This window comes from Gopherus flavomarginatus, chromosome 1 (genome assembly GCF_025201925.1).
Source record: "Gopherus flavomarginatus isolate rGopFla2 chromosome 1, rGopFla2.mat.asm, whole genome shotgun sequence".
NCBI lineage: Eukaryota > Metazoa > Chordata > Testudines > Testudinidae > Gopherus > Gopherus flavomarginatus.
Window position 1 is genome coordinate 123,038,299 of NC_066617.1, and position 24,493 is coordinate 123,062,791.

General features: G+C 42.0%; 1 protein-coding gene across 4 annotated transcripts in view; it reads left to right on the forward strand.

Moving 5' to 3' along the window:
* PIK3C2G (phosphatidylinositol-4-phosphate 3-kinase catalytic subunit type 2 gamma) overlaps window positions 1-24,493 on the forward strand; it is a 307,432-nt gene that overhangs the window by 217,985 nt on the left and 64,954 nt on the right. For 2 of the 4 annotated variants that reach the window (XM_050967900.1, XM_050967911.1), the window contains 3 exons: window positions 10,861-11,053; window positions 11,605-11,726; window positions 17,088-17,196. In XM_050967900.1, coding sequence (XP_050823857.1) covers window positions 10,861-11,053; window positions 11,605-11,726; window positions 17,088-17,196 — 424 coding nt within the window. Of the gene's footprint in view, window positions 1-10,860; window positions 11,162-11,604; window positions 11,727-17,087; window positions 17,197-24,493 lie in introns of those variants that run through there. The other 2 variants (XR_007776329.1, XM_050967926.1) reach the window with 2 other exon arrangements.

Genomic DNA, 24,493 nt, shown 5'->3' on the forward strand with positions numbered 1-24,493 from the left:
TTCTTTATACAGGTCACTAATAACTCCTTAGATTATGAAAGGAGTTGTTCATACCTAACTTATTTTCCGTTACTGAAGTTGCTTACATTTTTTGCTCAGCTTGCATATTGTAACTACCCTAGTATATTTCTTGTTGGCTTCACTCTAATGCACTGTGACAATGCTGCAGGGTTTGGACTGCAAGCACTTCCAGTGACTGTTTGAATCTCCTCCTTCAAAGAGCTGCTTCTTTGAGTTCCATGAAGAATGTGTTTTTTGTGTTGGTTTTTGTAAAATGTTTTCAAAAAACTATGAGAAGCAATGTGGCCTTGCTGCCAGAACACTGGGCTGAGACTCAGGGGATTTCGGTTCTGTTCCTGACTCTGCTGGGTGACCTTAGGTAAGTCACTTCACCTCTCCGTGCCTTGGTTTCTCCATCTGTAAAATGAGGTTAATTATATTTTCTTCTTCTTAAGCACTTTGAAATCTACAGATGAAAAGCACTGTATAAGAGCTAGGTATTATTAATAATCACTTTGCAGCTTGGTTGGTATTCGCGTAATATTAAACTTTTCATTTCTAACTTATTGTTCGGATTCAGCTAGGATTGGTAGGTACTGAAGGTTAATGGCAGTTTAGCAGTCTGTACAAAACAAGTTTGATGTCAGTTCTGTCTTTTGTAGACAAGCGTCCACCACCAGAGCCAGATTAACTCTCCTGTGGGCCCGGGGCTATTAGATTTTGTGGGCCCCTGTATACAAGTCTTTTTCCTAGGAGGGAGTTTAGTGCAGGAGGGGGCTGGGGCAGGAGATCGGGGGGCAGGAGGGAGTTTGGGTGCAGGAGGGGATTCTGACCTGGGGTAGGGGGTTGGGTGCAGGAGGGGGTGTGAGATACAGACTCCGGCTGGGAGGTGCTTAGCACAGGTGTCTCCCGGCTGGTGTTGCAGCTGGACTCAGGCTGCCTGCCTACCTGCATGCCGTGGCCCCTCATTGCTCCCGGAAGTGGCTGGCTGCTAGCATGCCTCTGCAGCCCCTGGGGGCAGGGAGACAGCGTGTCTCCATACACTGCCCATGCCCACAAGCGCTACCTCTGTAGCTCTCATTGGCCAATTCCCGGCCAATGGGAGCTGCGGTGCTGGGGATGGGAGCAGCACATGGAGCCACCCCCCTCCACCAGGGGCCACAGAGCTGTGCCAGCAGCCAGCCACTTCCAGGAGCATTGTGGGGCCATGGCATGCAGGCAGCCTTCCTGAGTGCCCCTTTTAGCGGCCTGGAGATTGCTGCCTGTGATTTATTTTTGCAGGGCTCCCCTTGAGCCGGGACCCTGGGCTGTAGCCTCTAAAGCCCCTGCCTTAATCCGACAGTGTCCACCACACAGAAATCCCCACCACAATCGGTGCCTTTGTGTCAATAGATAGGCCAAGCCCTGAATGCGCTCGTAAGCTGAATGAGCCACAAGTGTGGAGGCGCAGCCTGGGGAAAGCTCACACTGTCACAGCTTGCACTGTACCTGCTCTTGGGAAGGAGGACCCCAGAATATTGCCCAAAGGCAATATTAGAATTTTAATAAATGAGAGAAGGCCCCGAACCCAAACAATTGAATCAAATGCATTGCTCCTGTTAAATTCTCTCTGGAATTATCTAGATCTGCACCATGATGTCAATCTGAACAGTGTTACTCAGACTTGTCTTTATGATGTGTTGAGAACAGAACACGGAAACAATACACTCCCAAAATTTGGAGAGGTTGGGATCGAGATACAAAACCTTTGGATCAGACCACAGTAGTTTGGAACTTCCAAAATTAAATAATTCTATTATTTTAGAACACAGCAAAGTCCCCAACTTCTCGTTTTAACCCCTAGATTTTCCTTATTTTCCCATTGCCCTTTGATTACACAATTTCATTTGTTTTTAATTTCTGCATGACTGTGACGGTACTGGGATTCACCATAGCGGCACTTCCCACTGGTCTCTCTGGGAATTAGCTCAGTCCATGGGAAGCGCCCTCTTATGGTGGTTTCCCATCCATCTCTTGCCCTCGCTTGGCACCTGGACCCTCGTTGCTCCCTTCTGCTCGTGGCATCCGCTTCAGGACACTGTCCTCCGGCAGTGCCCCCCAGTCCATTCTCACCCTCTTCCAGGGGCCTAACAGCAGTTTTTCACCTGCCACAGTGGCCAGCCAATCCCAAAGTCTAATCCCTTCCCTCAAGAGTATGGTGCAGTCCAATATGGCCACTTCCCATGGCCCGTTGCAATATAAGGGGAAAGGGGGGAACCCAGGCCTGCCCGCTACTCTGAGTCCCGACCCAGGGACCCTCTAGCGGCAGCCTGCCTGCCCTCCTTCTCTCCCCTCACTTGCTGTCCACTCTCCCTGGGTCACTTCCCCTCTGACCCTTTGCACCCTTTAGGCCTTTCCCTCAGGGCCTGCAGCCTGGCAGGTAGCAGGCTGGAATTCCCTTCAGCTCCCCCAGGCCTGCCCAGCACTGTGCTGTCCCACATGCTGGTCTCCTAGCTCAGGAGACAGACCTTCCCTGTTAGAGGTCTGGAAGAGACTGACTGCTCCTCTCCTGAGCAGCCCTTATATAGGGCTGAGCCCAGCCCTGATTTGCCACCTCCTGCCCAGCCCTGACTAGCTTCCTAACAGGCCCTCCCTGATTGGCTGCCACTTTGCGCAGACTCTCTGTCCTGTTTAAGCCCCCCTTTCAAAGGGAGGTGAGGCACTCTCCCCACCACAATAACATTTAAGATCAATGTTGATCCCATCTCCTCTAATCCCTACTCACTCCCATCTCCTCACAATTTAAAGTATTGCCAAGCTGCAGCCTTGTATACTGCAAGCACACAGTAAAAACAAGTCCTGTTAATAGTAGATCCCTTAATGATTTCCTCACAGTATAGCTGTATGCTTTCAGTGACTTGAAACAAAGATCTGATTGTTAGAATTATTGTGAAACAAGATCTTAAAACCCTGGAGAAATGTACAATTTTGCTAGAGTGCATGTTTTTTCTCTTTTAATGTAAGCGAGGTTTGTTTGCGCTGTCTGTGCACGTTACTCCAAGAAAATGCTCTCATTTCATCAGTTTAAATAAGCTTCGTGGAACCAGTTAACTCATTGTCTGTTTGTCCCTATTTTAAATTTCTAATCATGGCTTAGCACATGTTAATTAACATGTTTTAACTAACACATTTATAAATTTTAATGTGGACAGGATGCCAAGACCTGTTGCTCTTTGTGTTTAAACATATGACAACCTCACTCTGCCAGTGCCCGAGCTAGATAGAGTATGTTTACACTGCATTTATGGGGTGTGGTTGCAGCTCATTTACACATACTCAGACTAGTTTTAATCTATCTCCTCGTCTATCTAACAGGAATTCCTTGACTCCAGATGTTACTTTGTCTTTATTTTCTTAGCTACTTCAATAAATGTTCATTATTTTTAAAAAGTCCCTGTCATGGGATTGCTGGCCCCTTTAAGAGAAATCTGGGCTAACGCTATCCTAGAAGAGCTAATTTAAAAGGAATGAGCTTATCTAGGCAGTTAGTTGCATAACGAACACCTGAGCCTGATAAAAGTTCACCAGGGCTCAGTTGCAGAGAGGTGCTCACAGAGAGAAGCTCTCATAAGGGAGAGGAGCTCCCAGAGACCAAGGAGGAGGCAGTGCAACCCATGAGCCCAAGGGGAGAGACTTCATTTCCATTTAATAAAATCGAACCCCATCAGGGGAATTGTCTTGCATCACTTCAGATTATGTAGAAGTCTTAAGGGGCCCTGAGAGAAAGGAAAGTGAGGTAGATGGTACCTGCAGTACTAGCTCAGCAAAGATGTGCTACAGTGCAGGCACAACTTGTGACAAGTGGTACTAGAAGTGGGATTCTGAGATCATCTCCCATCAAGGAGAGATGACTGAGTGGCACAGTGCAGACACCTTCCTTGGCTGTGAGATTTTGATCCTCCCATGTCAGCATATGGAGGGGCAGCCACAGCTGTTGGGGGCGGGGTCTGAGCAGGCCAAGAGGCCTGTGAAGGAGGTTCCACAATGGTGAAGACTCAATTGTCGTTGACACAGAAAGGGAATAAGATATAGGGCTCAACCAACTCTGTTTTGACTATGAGGAAGTGGGGCATGCAGGATGGGTTTGCCCCTGTAAAGACAATGATTGTAAAGCTGTCCTGGTTGTACTGAGCACCAGAGGAACGGGGGAGAGCCAAGATGTCAAAGACACCCTACCAGAAACTGCTGGCTATTGTGAAGTCTGAACAAAAGACGGTGGGGACCCAGTTTGGGTGCAAGAAAGTGTGATGCCCCAGGGACAGTCTGTCTTGGTTGTGAGGAGAATGGTCACATAGAAAGATGTTGCCCTGCTAAAAATTTTGACTTCAGGTAGATGCACTTTAATTATGAGGAAGATAGATCCTACGATACTAGGTGAATATGGAGTAGTCCAGGAAATCAGCCTGGGCATGTAAAATTAAAGGTAGGAGGATGGCTATGGGTTTCAAGCTTCCCATTGGTTAGGGTAGATACCCTCACGCTTCTCCTAGCCCCAGAGATGAGAGTTTGGGGATCTTGAATTATTTAGTAGAGAAACCAGAATGATTTCTACTCAGAAGAAGGGTTCAACCAGCTAACCTAGGGGACAACAGGATTATGGGGTTGAGCAAACCAGAAAAAAGACTCCAGGGATCAGAAGGTCCAAGGAAATGCTGGCAACAAGACCTAAGATATGACTGCAAAGCAATCTAAAAGCTGCAGGCCTTGATGGAAGCTTTCTATCAGGAGTTGGATGGCTGGGCAAAGATTCATGAGCCCGAAATCAAAGAGATTAGGCGGAAATTCCCCCATGCTATGGAGGGTATGACTACACAGCTGGAATGAACTAGGCAAATAGAAACAGACCTTGAAAGGGCAAAGCAGGCATGGGAGAGCAGAGCCGGCTTTAAGCCGATTCACCCGATTCCCCGGAATAGGGCCCCACGCCAAAGAGAGCCCCGCGCCTAAGGGGTCCCCGCTCCAGGGGTCTTCGGCGGCATTTTGGCGGCGGGGGGGTCTGCTCTTGGGGTCTTTGGTGGCATTTTGGTGGCGGGGGGTCCTTCGGTGCCATGGAAAACCCAGAGCAGATGCCCTGCCACCAAGTATTCTAATCAGGCCTTGTGGGTCACAAAGTCGGCCCTGTGAGAGAGTGAATGTGAAAGGCTGACCTCTGAGATTAAGATGTCTCTACCTGGTAAAAGAAAATATTTTGTACTCATGGAAGGAAGTGACAGAACCAGAAGTCAGTTTGAAAAGTGGCTCAGGACAGCCAAATCAATTGGAGAACAAGTCATTTAAGCCAGAAGATAAATTGGCGGACCTGGGAGCCCACATGCAGATGACACAAGAGTCACTGCAGGAAGAAGCCACCAGAAACCAAGTCTCATTAACCCAGTGGAAGAGAGAGAGGATGAAAAGAAGTACAGATGTGTGGAGGAGCTAAGTTAAACCTTGAGAAAGAAGTCTCCAAACTAAAAGATAGACATTTCCTCTCCAGACCAAGAAGTTATTCCAATTTTTCCTGTCTATCACAGGGACAAATGGGAAGTACTGAAATAGAAGTGAGAGAGAGATTGTTTTACCGGTTACCTGAGCTGTTCAGTTTTGTCAACAACACCAAACACTGCATCTTTTGTTATTTAAGAATAGCTCAAACAGTAAAATGACTAACACTGTCATAAATATTCTTGGGATGGATATTCCGTTTGTTAGGCTATTTTTCTTACCCTTTCATATTTTGACCAAGCTGACTAATGCTACTGGAGGCTGGGCTCTAACCTACCAAGCCCTTTCAGAACTGTAAAGAGTTCTATGTTTTAGGAATTGTTATTGCTCCTTTTCTTCACTGAAGACTCATTCTGTAATCTCTGTTAGCATCTACACACCATTTTCCCTTGACCCCCAACATTGGGTCACTGCACCATTATGAGCTGACCAGCAGTCACACACCTCTCAGATTACAGCTTTTGGGAGGGTCACTCTCCCATATTATGCATAAACAGTGGTATTTGAGACTTAAACAAGGTTTCTGTGGGACCACTGCCATATGAAATAGTTGCCTATAGTGCATCCCTGCCCTAAATTCAGTTTGAGCCTTGAAACTCTGTTTGATCTCCTCCCATTTCTCATCCCTTCTCTAGCCCCAGAAAACAATTTATCCACAGAACGGGGCACACTTCCTTCTCCTGAAAAGAGATCTCCAAGTTTGGTTTACTGCAAAGTGCTGTCTCCTCAAATGTCACCATGACGTTGTGTGACATTTTAAAAAGTGTTCTTAAAATGATTTCCAGTTATTTTAAATAGATCAAAATCGGTTCCATGCTATGACTGAAGAGTTTGAATTCATTGCAGTACACAGGCAACCTCATTGCTCCTGCCCATGAATGAGAGCTGCACAGTGGATCTGAAGATTAGCAGAAAATTAGCAATGCCCATCTTCAAAAGCTTGACAGCAGGGGAGATGCTAAAGAGGTGTTATCTGATGTATCTGTTTACTTTATTTATTAATGGAATAATTTATTATGCACCCATCTCTGCACATGTCATGCATGTAGATTCCAAACACAATACCAACGACTGCAAAACTATACCACCCTCATAACACAAATCGTCCGCCAGTCAGCAGAATCCCATTCCCCAGCTGGCAGCATATCCCTTAGCAATCAATCCCCCAGCTAATTAAAACACCAGTGGAGGTTGATGACATCTGAAAGAGCAGAGACAAAACTACCATCTCAAAGTGTGCTTGCAGATAATTTACAGCAGCAGGCAATAATCACAATGTGTACACTGCAAAGGAACAAAGACAAACTTCTGACTCTCCCCTGCCAAGCAGCCTCCACTGTAAAATGACAGGCTGAACAGATGTATCCCACACTGCATTCTAAGGAATGCCAGGAGATGGGGAATCCTTCAACATATTGATATTCACAGCTCTACAACAGGCCGTAGACAGCAGGATGATTATTGCCCTAAATGGAATCCTGACTAAGATCCTATATACTCTCTGTGGAAAACAGACCAATTCAGTTTTTCTTTCTAGTGGGTTCTACTGAAATTAAGTTAATTTTGGTCCCATGGTTACATAATAGTAAGAGGCTAAGCTGACTCTACATCTGACAAGCTGATTCTTAACAGGCAGGGTCAGGTAAGGAAGGGTTGTGTGACAAGATGGGCAGAGTTGTTGAGCTAGGTTGGGAGAACTTGCAAATGAATTTTGCAAATGAGTTATCATGCTCATGTACATCCTTCCCTTTTCTCTTCCACTCACAGGGCCTACCAGGCTTACTGCAGCCCTAGACTTGTAGGAAAGACTGCAGCATTTGCTGTCAAGGGTTGAGAGAAAAGTCAGGATCAGGTCTTTGATATGGATTAGCAATTCAAACATACTTAATTCATTTGAGGGATGTTAGGGATCCAAATTGTGCGTATGTTTCTCTCCATAACACCTGATTGCCCTTGAAGGTTAACCTTCAAAATGAGTTGTTCTGTCACAGGGCATGTGACTCTTTCAGGTCCTCTACAGAGGCCCAACCATTATTCCTCCATAGAGTCCAGGAGGAACTTCACATGTGCGGTAACTCTCAGATGTCCTACTCAAGGCAGTTGTGATTGTGTGTTTGGGGCTGCCTAGCAGCCTCAGTTGCTATTTGCAAAGGTGCCTTTGAACACCTCAGCCTACATGGCGGAATCTCCAGAGACTTTCTTATGAGGAATTTCGCTTCATCATTAATGGCGATGCCATGAGAACAGTCTTGCTGATACTACTGTATGGTGGCAGGTCCTGTCCCAGCTGGAATTAAAAAGCTGGGTAAGCTTCCTGGAACATATCAAAACTTCAGTAATGAGTTCAGGCTTAACACTAAAATTAGGCTGACGTCTGGAGCGAGGGATTCTTACTTCATATATTAGGGACAAGAATTGCATTTTTGGCTAGAGATTTTGAGTGCCTCTGTTTTGAGAACCCGTGAAGAGGGCCTGGTTTGCAGAAAGCACTGAGCACCCACCCTCAGAATATCAGTTCCCTTTAGGGTTTCCCCAATTGATCACCCAAAAGTTGAGCACCCCAAATTGCTAGTTACTTAGGGAGATTTAGGCCAAACTTTATTTGTTCATCCCCACTTCAGAGAACAGCTTCCTAAGTCTCTGAGCACCCTGACTTGTGTAGGAGTTTAACAGTTCCTTAGGAATGCAGTGGACCACATATGAAATCTAAATTTAATTCAGCCATTAGGAGGCATAAAATTGGTGTATGTGAATTACACTGAAAACTCAACTCACTTTTCTGAAAAGCAGGCCAGAAACTAGGCTGACTGCTAAAGGGATACTGTCAAGAAGAAAATTAAATTTTTGCCAGAAAATTGTGTGCCAGCTACAGTTACAAGATTACTAGAACTAAAATCAGCCCTCTGTTTCATTTGCACATTTGTTAGCACTTTATATATAGTCAGTGTCACTATATAGTCCAGTATATAGATCTGTAAGAGCAGTGCCTTGCAATCCTATGGAGCCCCATTGACTCTGTGTGAGTGAATGGGTCCCCAGCACAGAACCAATTGCCTGATCAGAGCCCAAGCTTCTTTGCTTGTTGCATAGAAGACACAAACATCAGCAGAAAACACCTTCCAGCACATTGTTTTTAATGTGCTAGATGAATTGCTGCATTTTTCTATATATATATAATTTTTTCAAAAATTTAGTTTTAAATATTTAATAAAATAAATATTTTTTTCAGTTTAGGTATAAAGTAAAGGTATGTGATTAGCAATCTACAGGTTAAAATCATTTGAGAGATTTAATGGGCCCATAAAAAGAACAACAAACCATTAAAGAGATGAATTGCCTGAATTATGGTCCTCTGATATCAGCTGCTCTGCAATAGCAATAGTGTCTGAATACCAGGTTAGTTGTATACTGTAAGCAAAGGCCATGTGTCATACAAGTTCTATTAAACTGAATAGTTTTTAGCTGTAAAATTAACATTATTCTCTCCCAGTAATACTCTGAATTTTCTGGCTGCTTTTCTATTTTATGGTAGAGCTACAGATTCCACAACTCAAAACACATGCCAGTGATTTATCAAGTGATTAAACTACACTTTTCAAATATAATACTCTTTTCCCTAGGAACTAAAAAAAGAAAAGTTTTACAACCTTGAATATGGCCCAATTAATCAGCACTGTATTGATTTTTCCAATAATATCCTAAATTAAGATTTATTTTCTTGTTTTGCATGAGACTCCAGAATTGTTTCATTTCTAAAATGGGCTGTGTTTGACTCTTTCAGGAAAGCTTATTAAGTTGCTAATTACCTTGCCTTATTGGAAGATTATTTTGCTCATATTACGTTAAGAAAAAATATGTATCTTCACTTTCCACCCTTACTCAGTTTAATGTGGATAATGTCTACATGATAAATTGCACATTTTGAGTGAATTCTGTGTGCATAATTGAGGTTTTTTGCTTTGCATCTGGGCATCTTCTTTGGGGTGTAGCTGCATTTGTGAAAGATACCAGAGTCTTCAGCCTGAATGTCAGAGGTCATGCAAACTTAGGTCTCAATTCAGAAAAGTGAGGTCTCAATTCAGAATTGCTATTCTCAATACAGCCCAAGCACATGCTTAACTTTAAGCAGATGCTGAAGTCCTAAGAGAATGGGACTTAAAAAGGTGATTAAAGTTAAGCATGTGCTTAAGTACACTTCTGACTAGCAATAGAGTTAAACATATATTTGAGCCCAGTTAGGATCCAACATTGGGAAAACTGTGGGACTCATATAGTTTTTGGGGGGGATGTGTAGTTAAGCCTAAATGGTTGGCAATCCATAACATCAACAGCCATCCTGGATATCCCAGAAGGCTGACCCCAAAGTAGGGAAAGAGAGAGGAAACTTAACATCACAGTGAAAATAGATCCAATTGGCAACTGGATTTTAGGGGCTTCCTCTCCCCCTTCAAGGACTAGTGATGATATGATTTTGCAAGTGCCATTTTCCAAACAGAATTCACATTTGATTTGAAAAGGTGGTCATGCTTATTTGTATATAGTGCCTTTCATCCTGAAGGATCCCAACGCTCTGGGAAGTGACAACTGTGTTCTGGTTTATCTTGCATGGGAATAAAATGGGGAAAGATGGCGTAGGGAAGTCTTTCCTTCTTATATCAGGGGGTAGTTGTGTTAGTCTGTATCCACAAAAACAACAAGGATTCTGGTGGCACCTTAAAGACTAACAGCTTTCATGGATAAAAAACCTCACTTAAATCTGTTAGTCTTTAAGGTGTCACCGAAATCCTTGTTGTTTTCCTTCTTATGTAGCTACACAAAGGGCAAATAGGATCATAGGTTGAGATTTTTAAAGTCCACTAAGGGATCTAGCAGCACAAACTCCTATAGGTGAATCACTGAATCAGCTTTGAGAGTCTCAACTTTGATGCTGCTTCTCCCTGTGGCAGTTGCTGCTTTTCGACATGCAGGGAAGCATTGTGTGTGTCTCTGCTCTCCAAAGCAGAGGTGGGGTGGGTCCAGGTAATCAGGAATAAAAGCCACTGAGATAAGTCAGGTGGGTTACCCAGGTTGTTAGCCTAGTGAATGTTTTTTGTTCTTTCCTGATAACACACCCAGCCCTAGTCCTTTGGAGATTGATGGAATAACTTATCTGAACTGAACTCAACTGCTGTGTAAATTGTCCTGCTGCAAACAAATGGTGACGAGAGTGTGTGTGTTGTGTGTGTTTGATTTTTAGGTGCATTCATAGCAGCAGGCACCAAGAAATGGAAGCAAAGGGAAATGTATGTATGAAGAGAAGCATTTACATTTGATCTTGTTTTTGTTTTGTTTTCTCAGGAAAATAAAGGAAAGTTTAGAGTGCTTCCCTGTCAAACTCAACAACCTAATCCATACACTCGCACAAATGTTAGCCACGGGCTTTGTCAAGCCTACAGATTCACAGAGTGTTCCTCGGGAATCCAACATGCTGGATGCAGAGAGGTCAATTGCCCGAGCAACCATTTTAGGGTTCAGCAAAAAGCCTGACTCTGTATGTATTTCGCTCTCCGCTTTCCCTCCTTTCGCTTGATCTTTAACTACTCTTCCTTTAGCTTACATGCTTTCCTGCCTCGGTTATATAAAATGTGCTTATGCCACAATGAAAGGATCATGGAATGAGCAGCGGTGCCATAAGCAATGAGATTCTGGAGGGAAATAAAACCAGGCAGAGAGCTATTAGTGGGGAGCCATTAGGAGAACGGTTCCTGCCCTATAGTGAAAAATAAATCAAGAGCTAATTATAACACCCATAAGGAAAGCATGGCACAAAATTAGGAAGCCTGATAGAAACTGCTGTATGCTGCGTGAATGGAGCATTATTAGTTTTCTCACTCAGTGGTGATATTTCAGTGTTTGAACTGCATCCTATCTAGACAAGTTCCTTTTTATACAGCTATGCCTATAAATTACAAATTGCATTATCAGGCACTTTGGAACTACATTACAGAAAGGTTTTTCTTTGTTGAAATTTCCCTGTAGTTCTGCATGTGCCTTTTTGGCATCAGCCTCTCTCTAATCATTTCTGTGTTTTCCCCAATGCAGCTATATTTAGTCCAGGTGGTGCAAACCTGCCAAGTGGTCACCTTTGTGGAAAAATCATTCGAACAATTTTCAAAACTTCACAACCATCTACAGAAGCAATTTCCATCACATACCCTCCCAGAGTAAGACAGCACATTAGTCCTCATTATTCTGCTGTTAAATGGTTCTCGCTAAGTACAAGCGAAAATGTGAAGAATTTATGGTTGTTATATTTGCTAGCAACACAAATTTTGCCTCTAAGGCACTCAAAGCTTTCATGTCTGTCATAGGATCTAGGGAAAATTGATCCTAGTCTGTTGTGGCAGCCTAACTTTGCTACATTCTAGTTATCTACAGCCACCTGTGATGTATACTTTTTTCACCCATTATTTTCAAGGCAGATTTATTTCTGGAAGTGGGATGATTTAGCAACAAATGGCTGAGCCTTTCTTTTTGGAGAATTCATATGCACAGGGGATGGGAGGAGGGGTTAGGGCCTGATCCTTTTTTTTTTCTTTTCTTAAGTGAAGGGAAGAACTGTCATTGACTTCATTGGGACCATGATCAGGCCTTAAATCAGCTTTCTTTACATCAGCTACTGTGCAAAAGTGTTAGCAAAAATACTTTATTATAGCAACACAGGTGTTTACATGCTGAGTCAGATCAAGGTCAGGCTAATCCAGTATCCTGTTCCTGACAGTGGCCAGTTGTGTAACAACCTTGACACAGATAACTGAGGCATTATCTCCCTCCTCACCCCACACATTAGGTCTCCTCCTAGCCTCTAACAGAGAATGCCTTGAGCCCTGAAGCATGAAGTTCAACGTCTCTTCCAAAAATTGTATTATGATAATTCTGGGTATTAATATCTATATACATGTCTAATCTTGTTTGGGATCTCACTAAGTTCTTGCTCTCAGTGACTTCCTGTTGCCAATGAATTCCACAGATTAATTATGTGCTGTATGGAAAAGTGTGTCCTTTACCATGGCCATGGATTCTGGACATGTCAGAAACATCACATATATCATTACTCACCAATATTGACACCACTGAAAGCAAAGCAGACATTCCTTTATCAGTCATGCTAACCCATCCCATGGAATTCCCTTCTCTCAACAATCTCAGCTGAAGGAAAAACAAATACTTGGCCACAAAAATGAGTAGTTTATTTGATCCTAAATACTGGGAAACTCAGGCTCAGATGGACTTGAAAAATACAAAAGTCTCTGGTGTTTGAACTGAAGTAAATAGGCCAAAGTCATCATGGTTTGACTGGGGATGGGCAACAACCACAAATTTTATATCCAAATTTGGTCTTCCCCAAAAATGTGAAACAGGTTAATTCTAGAGAAAGGTGAAGGAAAGATTCAGATCCCTTAGTTTCTCATTGCTCAGCTCTGGAGTTTTGATTGGCTGATTATAATTTGAATGCTAGTTGCAATATTCTAATTGGGATCTGAATATCTCCAAAGTTCGAGGGTGTTTGAATCAGAGTTTCCATTTGAGCCCACACATAGTTCTAACTATTGAATTATAAAATAAAATTACAAAAAGCAGCTATTTCTATCAGTGTTCTTTGTGAGCACAGACCTTTGAAAGGGGGAAAAGGAGTTTTAAAATTATATAAATCTATCCAAATCTGTAATGTGACTTGTTAAAATATTAGTAGCTATTATTCATGTAAAATGTTTTTTAAATATAATTTAAAAAGTACTTGCAAGGCTTTTAAATTACTAGGATATGTTTTCCAGAAACCTCAAAAAGTCAATACCTCATTCGAAACCTGTTTAAGAGCTTCATAACTGTGCTATCAAAATTCAGTCTCAGCAATAACTTGTCACCACATGATCTTGTCCCAAGAGTGAATTCTCTTTACAATTTTTCTTTAAAATGTTCTTTTAAGTTAAACAGCTTTTTTTAAAACTGATGTTTTCCAGTTTAAGGATCTTTGTGCATTCCAGCTTTGATTTTAATAAATAAGAAGACAAATTATTTCCTTACTATGGTCTTATCATTGGAACTGCCATACCAGATCAGAACATTAGTCTGTCTATGTGATACACAGCTCCAGTATTGGCCCGTGCCATATGTTTCAAAGGAAAAAGTCCGGTTCCATAATGTATCTACAGTATCAGTTTGAAGCTGTATGATTAAAAAACAAAATGACCGATTTTTAACTTTGAAAAGAATTTCCGCATGAATATTGTTACGAACACTAAAAATGGTATCGGTCCAGATTTCCAAGATGATGATTAATAGATTGTATGGAAGAAAAAATACAGCCTAGGCCTGATTTTCGGATGCGCTGAGTACTTGCTACAACAGTGAATAATGAATGATGATTAATGGGAGGTGAGTTCTCAGCATCTCTGAAAATCATGCCATTAGTATTTAAACATGTTCTGCAACCCCTATTTGTAAGTCAGACCACAGCACTTCCAAAGAAACACTTATATTCTGTCACTTTGTCTTGTATTTCATCTACAGAGGATTTTAATTTTTTTTTTAACAAGGATGACAAAAAAGGCAGTTTACACACAAAACCGCATATTTTATAAAACAAAGATGTCACTTAGCCACGAAGTTTGGAAGCAGATCTGATTTTCATGAAGTTCCAAGATGTTCAGGTCTGCAGTTTTTGTTTATTTGCCTATTAAAAAGCTGGAGGTCAGCTGCAAAGTTCAGATCCAAATTTTTGTCAACCTCAAGTGGGTTCAGAACTGGGATTTTAGTTTCAGCTCTACACACAATTCAACAAAAGCAAGGTATTTTAAGGAAAGACTGAACACCAGGAAGGTCACAAGGCTGCCCCTATGCTTTACTTGAGGTTTGAAAACCATGACCATTAATTCTTGCCTTGCCTCCTCCCTCGGCCATTCAATGTTTCCTTCAGTTAAAGTCAATAAGAGTTACAGCTGCATTCCTGAGGCCTCAGTGTGGCCTCTGGGTTTTGGGGGATAGGGTATTGGACTGGATGTCAGGAAACATGGCTTCTGTTCTTATCTATGCTGTTGATATGCTGTGTGACCTTGGGCAAATCACTTTACCTTCTACTCTTTGTCCATCTTGTCTATTACAATGCCTAGCACAGTAGAGTCTTGATCTTGGTTGGGACCTCTACATGCTACTATAATGCAAATAATTATAACCAAAATGGTGGAAGTACATTATTTTGCCACTTTCACTTTCGTTCTTCACCTACTAACCGCAGACAGATCGCTCACTTGAATTTTGTGCAGAAGTGTTTTATGAGGCAGAAATTGCTTCAGGATGTTTCATATCATTAAGAACTATCCTGAAATCAAATCAGTGATTTTTTTTCATTTTTCCCCTTCCTCAAATGTATATGTTCAAGGGAAGACTTTACTTAAGCAAATAAAAATGTAGGCTGTGGTAATTGGATATATGGACTGTAAACTAGATGCTTGCAGGAAGTGAGAAAAAGCTGCTTACCAGGTACATTATAAACTAGGCTGGACAAAGCACTTAAGAAGATTGTGAGATCTGTCCATCAATAAGCTTCCTCTGTAAAGTCTCTCAGTCGATGAAAAAGTGTTTATTGCTGGTTGCAATATCTACAATAGACTTTCAATATCAACTTAATCAATGTATCCTTTATATAATGACCCTCTGTAGCAAACAAACCTTTTGAAAAATCTGGCAATAGTTACGTAGAGATGTAATGTAATTGGGTTTAACTTACTTAAGTCATTCAATTTTTCACTAGATGAGAATGTCATTTGCCTGCATAGACTTTTACAACCAGCTGGTCTGCAGAGCTAGCCAGTGTTTCTCTGTACAGCTGCAAACTACAACTCAATGTGCTATAATCTGGCTGGCCTTTTAAAAGCTAGTGGCAGCTTTTCGTTGAGCTCTGGAATTGGGTACAGCCTGTTCAAAGTAAGGATCTGACCAGCAGGCTCTCAAAAGTCTGTCCAAGTGTCATTTCACTGTGTTGGACTGCTGGCTGGCTCTCTACTCACCTGAAGCTTTCAGGTTTCTCCTGAGAGGATAAACAGGGTTATACTAGAAAAAGGAGAATGTAAATGAGTCATTGTTAAGTGCCTGGAGTGGTGATGAGAAATTTAATACAATCAAATTGAAATGTCCACTGTTGTAAATCATGTAGATGAGAGGATACAAAGCATAATATTAGTTTAACAATCTCATCTTAATATTAGTATTCCATATCTGTAAACCTTCACATGCAATTTAGCTCAGATAGCTCTTCTGAGACGCACAATACACTCCCTCGTCTTGAGAAAGAAATAGTCCTTCCAGTTCAAGGTTAATGTAATCCAATAAGGTGCACTGTTAGAAAGCTAACCTTCTGGCTGATCGAGCCATGCTTTGCCTGTAAAGAAGGGAGAGGAATGTAATGATTTAAATGTAGCTTTTATAACATACTTAAGCAGGGTGACCAGCTGTCCTGATTTTATAGGGATAGTCCTGATATTTGGGGCTTTTTTTTAATATGGGCTCCTATTACCCACACCCCACCCCCATCTTGATGTTTCACACTTGCTATCTGGTCGCCCTGCACTTACGTGAAAAAATATTTAAAATATTAAGTATCTTCAATAGCTGTAAAATTTGAAGGCACAGGACCACAATGTAGAAAATTACTAGATAAATTGTTTTTTTAATTATTAAACCAAAGTACAATTAATATTAATAAAATCCAATCAAAGAGCATTATTATCTGTTGTGTTTTCATACACTATTTGTTTTATGGTAGCACATACAGTCCACAGTGGGGATCAGGGACCCATTGTGACAGGCCCTGTACAAACACCTAACACAAGACAAAACCTTTTCTGAAGAGCTTACAATCTAAATAGACAGAAGAGATGGGGGCTGGAGACAAGGGAGGAAGCAAAGCTACTGATGAGCGGCTGCAAGATTTTGTTAATACTTTTTTGTCATTCATTATTATTAGAAATGATAGTATTTTATTACAGTAGGCCTAGAGCCATCAGCTGACTTCAGTGCTAGGCACTGTACAATCGCAAAGACAGTCCTTTCCCTGAAACGCTTAGATCCAGACATTTAAAGGTTTATAAGCATCTAAAGATGCAGATAGGTGCCTATTAGGTGCCATAAATACCTTTAAAAATCTGGCCTTTTCAATGAAATAGACAGACAAAGGATGGGATGGGAAAGAGAGACGCAAAGCTGAAGCATCTTGCCCAAGGTCACACAAGATGTCATTAACAGAACAAGGAACAGAACCTTGGTCTCAGGAGTCCACCTCTAATGCCCCATCCTCTGGACCCGAGTCCCTCTCCTTAAATAAATATAATAATTAAAACAAAACCTTAAAGATGTTCTCAGGAGTCCACCTCTAATGCCCCATCCTCTGGACCCCAGTCCCTCTCCTTAAATAAAAATAATAATTAAAACAAAACCTTAAAGATGTCCTGCTGTTCTTAGGTAACACAGAGTAAACAATGTCATATTTGTTCAGGAGAAATAAAATGTCTACATGTTCTCCATTTCAGGTTTCCCCACTGGTGGCATTTACCTTTTACGGATCTTGAACACAAAAGAATGAAAGATTTAAATCTCTATGTGAAGCAGTTATTGAATGGATCCAGCAACCTGTCTAATGTACGTGATCAATTTCCATATAATAGCTTATATTGTTTTTAGCAGCTTTCTGCCAAACAGATCCCAAAGCTGTCTACAGCCTATATAAAATGACAACTCCAGACACTGCTGAACCCATTTCTGAGGTGGAACAATGTTATAAATTGACAGGACTAACCACCCACAGACAACAAAGTGACTGAAAAATAATTTATTAGAGCTAGCTGGGAATTTTTTGACAGAAAAATGGTGTTTCAGGGAAACCAAATCTTTTAGGATTAGTTGCAACAATTTCCTGATTTCAGAATTATTTTGGGGGGAAAAAAGTTTGAAAATGTGAAAACATCTCATTTCAACATTTTTCTAAACAAAAAGTTCTGTTTTTTGGTTCAAAATGACTTTTCATTTAGAATTTTAAGTTAATACTAAAAAAAAAAAGAAAATAAATAGAATTTTAGAAGGTCAAAATCAAAACAGAATGTTTCAAAACTATCAAAATGAAATAGTGAAATTACCTAACAGAAATATTTTTCTGATTTTAGGGTCACAAAAATTTTGAGATTTTTACTTTTAAAAAATTGTGCATTCCAAACCTGATGAAATCTTGAAAATTTTTGCTGGACAGGAAAAGTCACCCAGCACAATAATTTATGCAGCTGTGATCACACAGTAGAAATGTAAGAGGAAAGGGAAATTAGCCAGGTGAAATAACAGTCAGAGCTTGTTTTCTTTTTAATTATAATGCATAATCCTGGATTGAAGATCAGCTGTAGATAGGCACTGTCAGTAGATTTCCAAAGATAGCTAACCCACATGATAAAGCAACACTCAGGCCTGGAGAAGACTTTAGACTCCTGGTCAATTCAGTCCTTGGCCTTTCTACTGAGATTGCCAGTAAAAATTCAGAGTTTTGGGGTTAGATTTTATGTGATGTATAGACCCTGCCCTACAATGAAATGGGACTAAGACCACCAGTTTTTCACATGAGCTCTTTTTGGTCATTAGTGATCTTAGGATGTTTCAGGCTAGTGACTTAGAAGTGAAAGTCTCTGTGTCTTAATTGTGCTCTAGGCCTACCTCAAGTAGACTGGCTTTCAATTTGGGCCAGGCACTACAGTGCAGAAACTATAACATGCTCTATACTAGGGAAATTAAACTGGTAGAAGCCACTTGAATACTTGCAGAGATGATCTGTACCTGCAATAGTGGTGGGGGAGGGCAGAGTGAGGGCAGCGGCTTCAGCAGATGTTAGTGAGCATGTTCAGTACAAGCCAAGCAGCTGCATGCCCTTCCTCACGCACACATCGCCTCTGAATAATTGTAAAATCCTTTGAGTCGGCACACAAAAAAACCCCTAGAAATGGTCTAATAGCCACGTAGAACACATTAACGCTCATCTTGTTTAATAATTCATCCAGTCCTCCCGTTACCATCCCACAAAACACTAGCGGCCTTGAGTCAGTTCCCAGAATGCACTGCTGCAGGGAGCTGAGTGGGAATTGCAGGGTAGGTACCCGGAGGTCACTGTAAATTAAACTGTTTAGAACAGTGCTCTTGTGGATAGAGGGCAAAACTTAAACCGCACCAACATGGGTAGTGTGGATACACAATACAACCAATTTGTTTACCAGTGGTTCAGTTGATACACAGAATTCAGTTCCAGTGCAGACAAGAACTGTGAGCCAAGGAGATGAGAGTTTAGGGACAACTATTAAAATGATGACAGAGAAACTAATCTTTAACAGTAGAATATGTGCTGTAGTTAATGGAGTACAAGACTTAGTGGGCCATATTAATGGAAGGAATAATAGGTGAATAGTTTTCATCTGTAAAATGTTCCTGTATATTGTCTTCCTACCCATTATGTATCTAACTAGTAATTCTAGTGATCATCTTTATATAGTCACTGGTGTTCCAAAACCACTGAATTGTGATGTTTTACTTTAATGTAGTTCGCCTGCCAGGGGATGTTAGATATTCTGAACATACCAACATATTTAGATCAAGAAGACTGGTTCAGTGGGTAATTTTCCTTATATTAATGGCTGAGAGATCCATGTTTTTTAAATAGTATCAACTATAGTGGATGTTTGGTTAAGTTCCAAGCAGAAGTATTCGTTAGGAGATTTTCTTGATAAAAAATTATTGTACTTACTTGCTTCTGTCTGTCTTCTCATCTCAGACAACTTTCCAGTCAAATCCGTCCCTTTTTTCATGCAACTAGAAAGCCTAGTCTAAGCCATATCTAATGATAGTTCTCTGTTTAAGAGTTACTTGTATTTTTACTATGCATTAGTAAAAATGTGTAGTAATAAATAATTAAGGAGTTTGTGGAGAATAAATGTTTGTGTCTTGAAAGTGCAGGTGCCTGTAGAATGAAACTCTTTGTCTCTTACATCTATTGACTGGACAATATTTGTCCTACTGAATTGTGTTTTAGCCAGGCTGAGGCCTAGGGCAGGGTTTCAGACTGTGGAGACCCAAAAAGTGGAAGAGATTTTAATTATAAATACCTCTGTCTACCATTTCTAAACTGATTATCTTGATTGCCTAGACATAAATTGTCACCTTGTACAACTGTAAAAATTCTTGTTCTGCTTTTGTAGGAGGTACTGCAAACTCAGACTTATCATTATGTAACTAAAAATTCTAGAATTAAAGACTCAGCTTTCTCACTGACTCATGTGAGTGCATGCTTTTCAGAGCAAACTAAGTGCCTGTTACTGAAACAGTGTTATGTTTAAGACTGTCCTTTTCTGTTACATGATTTAACACGGCAGGGGGAAGGAATATCTACCTTATTGTTTGTATTGTAATTCTGATGGATTCAAACCCTTATTTAAAATACTAATACAATATATTTTAAGAAATAGAAATTTTAAATTATCCACACATACCAAAGTCCATATACAGTATATTCACATAGTGTGACAGGGTCTATAAACCCCACACTAGACTTGAAGGGGTTAAGGAGCAGTTCTTGGCCCAGGTGACAGCACTCCCTTATACCTGCAGAGCCCGATCTGACTGGAAGAGGAGTTTAAAAGGGAGCCAGACAGTTCAGATGGGAGGTGAACATACCTACCCTGAGAGCTCCTGAACGAGGGTGCCGCAGAAGTCCTCACTGCAAGGAAGGGGTTAGCATCTGAGCCCAGCTGGACTGAAGGTTCACATTTTTGTTAGTTTTGTGTTGTTTTGCTGTCTTATGTCAGAGTTTGAGCGTTTGGGGAGAGGTGAATGGTAGGAAATGACCCAGAGAGGCCGCCTTAAGGCACTTTAGGGAACTTGATGTTGTTGTCTGTCATAGGACCCTGGGCTGGAGCCAGGTGGAGTGAGTGGGCCTGGGCTCCCCTACCAACCATGCTTGTTGAAGAAGGGCATAAACCTCCTTTCCACCCCTCCTCTCCAAACTAAGGAGAGGACAGAGGTGCTGAGAGCCTTGGAGAGAGGGCAAGCCACCTTCAGGAGCCCACAGGTGGGCTGAAGACCCTTGAGACTCTATATAATTTCCCTACACTAGGAAGTGAACTAATTTGATGACCCAGCTGGAGGATCGAGTCACCACTCACCTAAAGGCCGGTCGTCGTCATATTGGAATAGATGCCAGTGGAAGGCACTGGACATGGGGGAAAGTGAAAGCCCAGTGACGTAGACACTAGGTGACACCACTGGTAAGCCCAGACTCCAGTAACACATACATTAATTTTACATAAGGGTTCAATCCTATAGCCGCTTACAATGAGGCATAATAAATCAATGGGGCTACTCACTGTGCCTTCAGTACTGGAAAGTATTGAAGCATGTGCTTAATTCCATCCCTATTCAAGGAAGTGCTTACGCATATGCTTAAATTTAAGCATGTGTTTAAGTCCCATCGATTTCTAGTGGTCTTAATAACATACTTAAGAGTAGGGTTGGCAGGAAAACAAGAATTAAGTTTCTTGTAAAAATATTGAGGTTTCAGCATTTGGTTTATTCCACATCAGGACAAAATGAAGACCTTTCAAAATTTTCTAGCAAAAACCTCCCTGGTAGGCTAACCAAGTTCAAGTCCCTGCCCTGAATCCAGCAGAACTGGGACCCGCACCTCAATCTCCAATATCCCAGGCGACTACTTTACCCACAGTGTTATGGGCTATTTCCAAGTAGGTTTCTCTCTCTCTCTCTCTCTCTTTTCCCTTGGTTTTGACCTGAGAAATACACCTCTACCCCAATATAACGTGACCCGATATAACACGAATTCAGATATAACGCAGTAAAGCAGCGCTCTGGGGGGCGCAGCTGCACTCTCTGACGGATCCGCGCGTCAGTGTGTCTGGCTCCGACATACTGCTCTGAGCGGTGTGTTAAGGGTGCCAGGCCGGGGCTGAGGGGTTGGATAAGGGGCAGAGAGTCTCGGGGGGCGGTCAGGGGACAGGGAGCAGGGGGGAGCCACAGCCTGAGGAGGGGAGCTGCAGTGCAGGGGAACGTCACATGGGCTCCAGCTGGCGCCAAGAAGTTGGGGAAGACTGGTCCATGTGGGGAAGTTGCAGATCCAGGGCATGGAGAGGTGCCATGCAGGTGCCCCATCCCAGCACTGGAGGGCTTGGCACACAGCACGCCCAGCTGCCAGGCTGCACCCTGCTCACAGCAGTGCCAAGTGGGCTCTCCTGGTCCATAGTGCCCCGCACTACCTGCCTGCAGTCAGGGGCTCCGTGTGCCCCAGTGGGCAGCTGGCCGCGGCATCCTCACCGGAGATAAGCTGTGCAGGGCTCTGCAGAGGAGGCGAGACGGGCTGAGCGCAGCACGCACGGCAGGAGCCGCCCACCGATGGTTTACCCTCCCCTGGCACCGCGTGGGCATAGGGTGGGGATCAGGCAAATGCGGGCACCTCAGGTGAGGCTCTCCACCCTGCTCCTCCTCGTGGGCTCAGCCGCCATGCCAGGCTGGGTGCACTCCCCAGACAGGGCAGCAGATGCTGGGCCAGTTCCCCCTGCCCCATCTCCACGGGGCTCGCCCCAGTTGATGTGGTCGAGCAGATGTGAGCACTTCCAAGTGCCAGCTCCCTGGGTCCTAGTGCCTGTCCTGGTGCAGCATGTAGCTCAGCGTGGGAGTCCTGGGGGTGATTAGGGATGGGGGGGTTGGATGGGTCAGGGAGCTCAGTCGGGGGGTGGGAAGTAGGTGGGGGTCAGATAGGAGGTGGGGCTATTTGCTGACTTTTAATAATGATGATGCTCGAGGCCAAAGCAAGTTCGATATAATGCAGTTTCATCTATAACGTGGTAAGATTTTTTGGCTCTCAAAGACCGCGTTATATCGGGGTAGAGGTGTATTCCCAGTGAAAGTTCCATCAAAACTGATATGTTTCCACAAAAAGTTGTCTGAGTGAACTTTCTTTTGTAAAACATTGCAGCTAATATCCATCTGGCTACAAACAGGAATTAAAACAGCAAATTTCTAGTATGAATGCATCTTTATTTTGATATTAAATAGAGTAGCGTAGGTCAATGATAAAGGGAAAATGTCAGCACATGTTTTTTAGTTCTGTTTATTTTCATGAAATCAATTGTATAACAGAAAAATATTGTAATTTTGCACCAAATATGTCATGGTTGGTTGGTTAGTTGCATATACAGGGCAATAATCATGGATAAACATGAAAACATGTTCAGAAAGATTTGGACTCATGCAGTTTTGGCTTATTAAATGACAGCAGCCAAGTGGTATCTTATTGTGGGAGAGCAATCCAGAAACTAGTTGAAACATAAACAATAAACTGAAGGTTTGAAACATGGGAACAACAAAATTACACATTATCTCAGTGTAAATCAAATCTATGACATTCACGGACAGCCTTTTTTTATGCCCACTGCAACTCTAGCTGAGTGATGGGCTAAATGGAGGTTGCAAGTCCATAACAACCCAAAAGCCATAATATATAAAATAAATTAGGGCTGTCACAGTGGCCCATCATTTTAATGCCATGCTGTAGGAGACTGTCCACTCCCTAAGGAGTCAAAACCAAATTAAGGCACCATTAATTGAGTCAACTCTTGGGTCCTGTGTCAAGCAGCAACATGTCAGTTGTTGACTATGGCCTGGTCTACACTGGGGGGAGGGGGGAGTGATTTATCTACAAGAATAGCGTAGCTGAAGTCAACGTATCTTAGATCGACTTAGATTGACCTACTTCATGTCCTCGTGGCGTGGGATTGACGGCCGCCGCACCCCCATAGACTCCACTTCTGCCTCTCGCCCTGGTGGAGTTCCGGAGTTGATGGGGAGCACATTCAGGGATCAATGTATCACGTCTAGATGAGACGCGATACGTTGATCCCTGATAGATTGATCACTACCCGCTGATGTGGCAGGTAGTGTAGACATACTCTAAGGTGATTTTTTTCTGCGTAGTTTGAAGGGAGAAGTTGCAGCTGGCCCTGTCCTACAAAAAGCTTAACTTCAATTATGGAACTGAATATAAAGTAATGTTAATTTATCAGTCCTCAATATTTTGTATAAATAGGAAACTAGCAATTTATGTACCTGAGTGTGTGTGAGGGGTTGCTGTTTAGAATTCATAAATTTACTCAGCTGGGCATGGATTATTTTCTCATCTCTTCTTGTTTAAAAAATATATGGTGTTTATTTTGGTTTCTATATATTGGGATTTACCGTGTGCTCATGCAGCTCACAGATTTTAGATTTCAGTTCCTATCCTGCCAAAATGCATGTGTTTAATTAAACATACCTGGTTTGTCCCATTGAGTTCATGCATAAAGATTTTTTCTTTGTTTTGGAGGGCAGATGGGTTGATTTTTGAAAATTTCATAGAAAGCTCATTAGCAAAACTACACCGCATTAACTGTAGGGAAGATGAAGTTTTATTTTTTTCCTGTATGCAATTGTTTTTACTTATCCACAAGATACTTCTAAAAACATTGGGCCAAATTCAGTATTAGTGTAAGCACATAAAAGTCCATTGATTTCATTGAAATTGTACTGCTAACATCAGATGTGATTCTAGCACATGGAAACATACAGGGACTGATTTTCATTTATACTGAAGTTTGTTTACACCACTCTGGTAATGTAAAGATGCTTTAAAGTGGATGTCAATTGAAATGACTATAAATTACATAAGTACCCACTTTAAAACCTTAGTATAAATGAGAACCAGGCTGATAATTTTGCTTTTTTTGCTAGTCTGTCTAATGCTTTGTAATATCAAAGTAATTAAGATTGAAAAGGGACATACCTCTATTTTTAATTATTTTCACATCTTTCCAGAAGTGAAAGTAAGCCGATATGGTCCGGCATGGTGTACTGGCAAAAGCCAGTA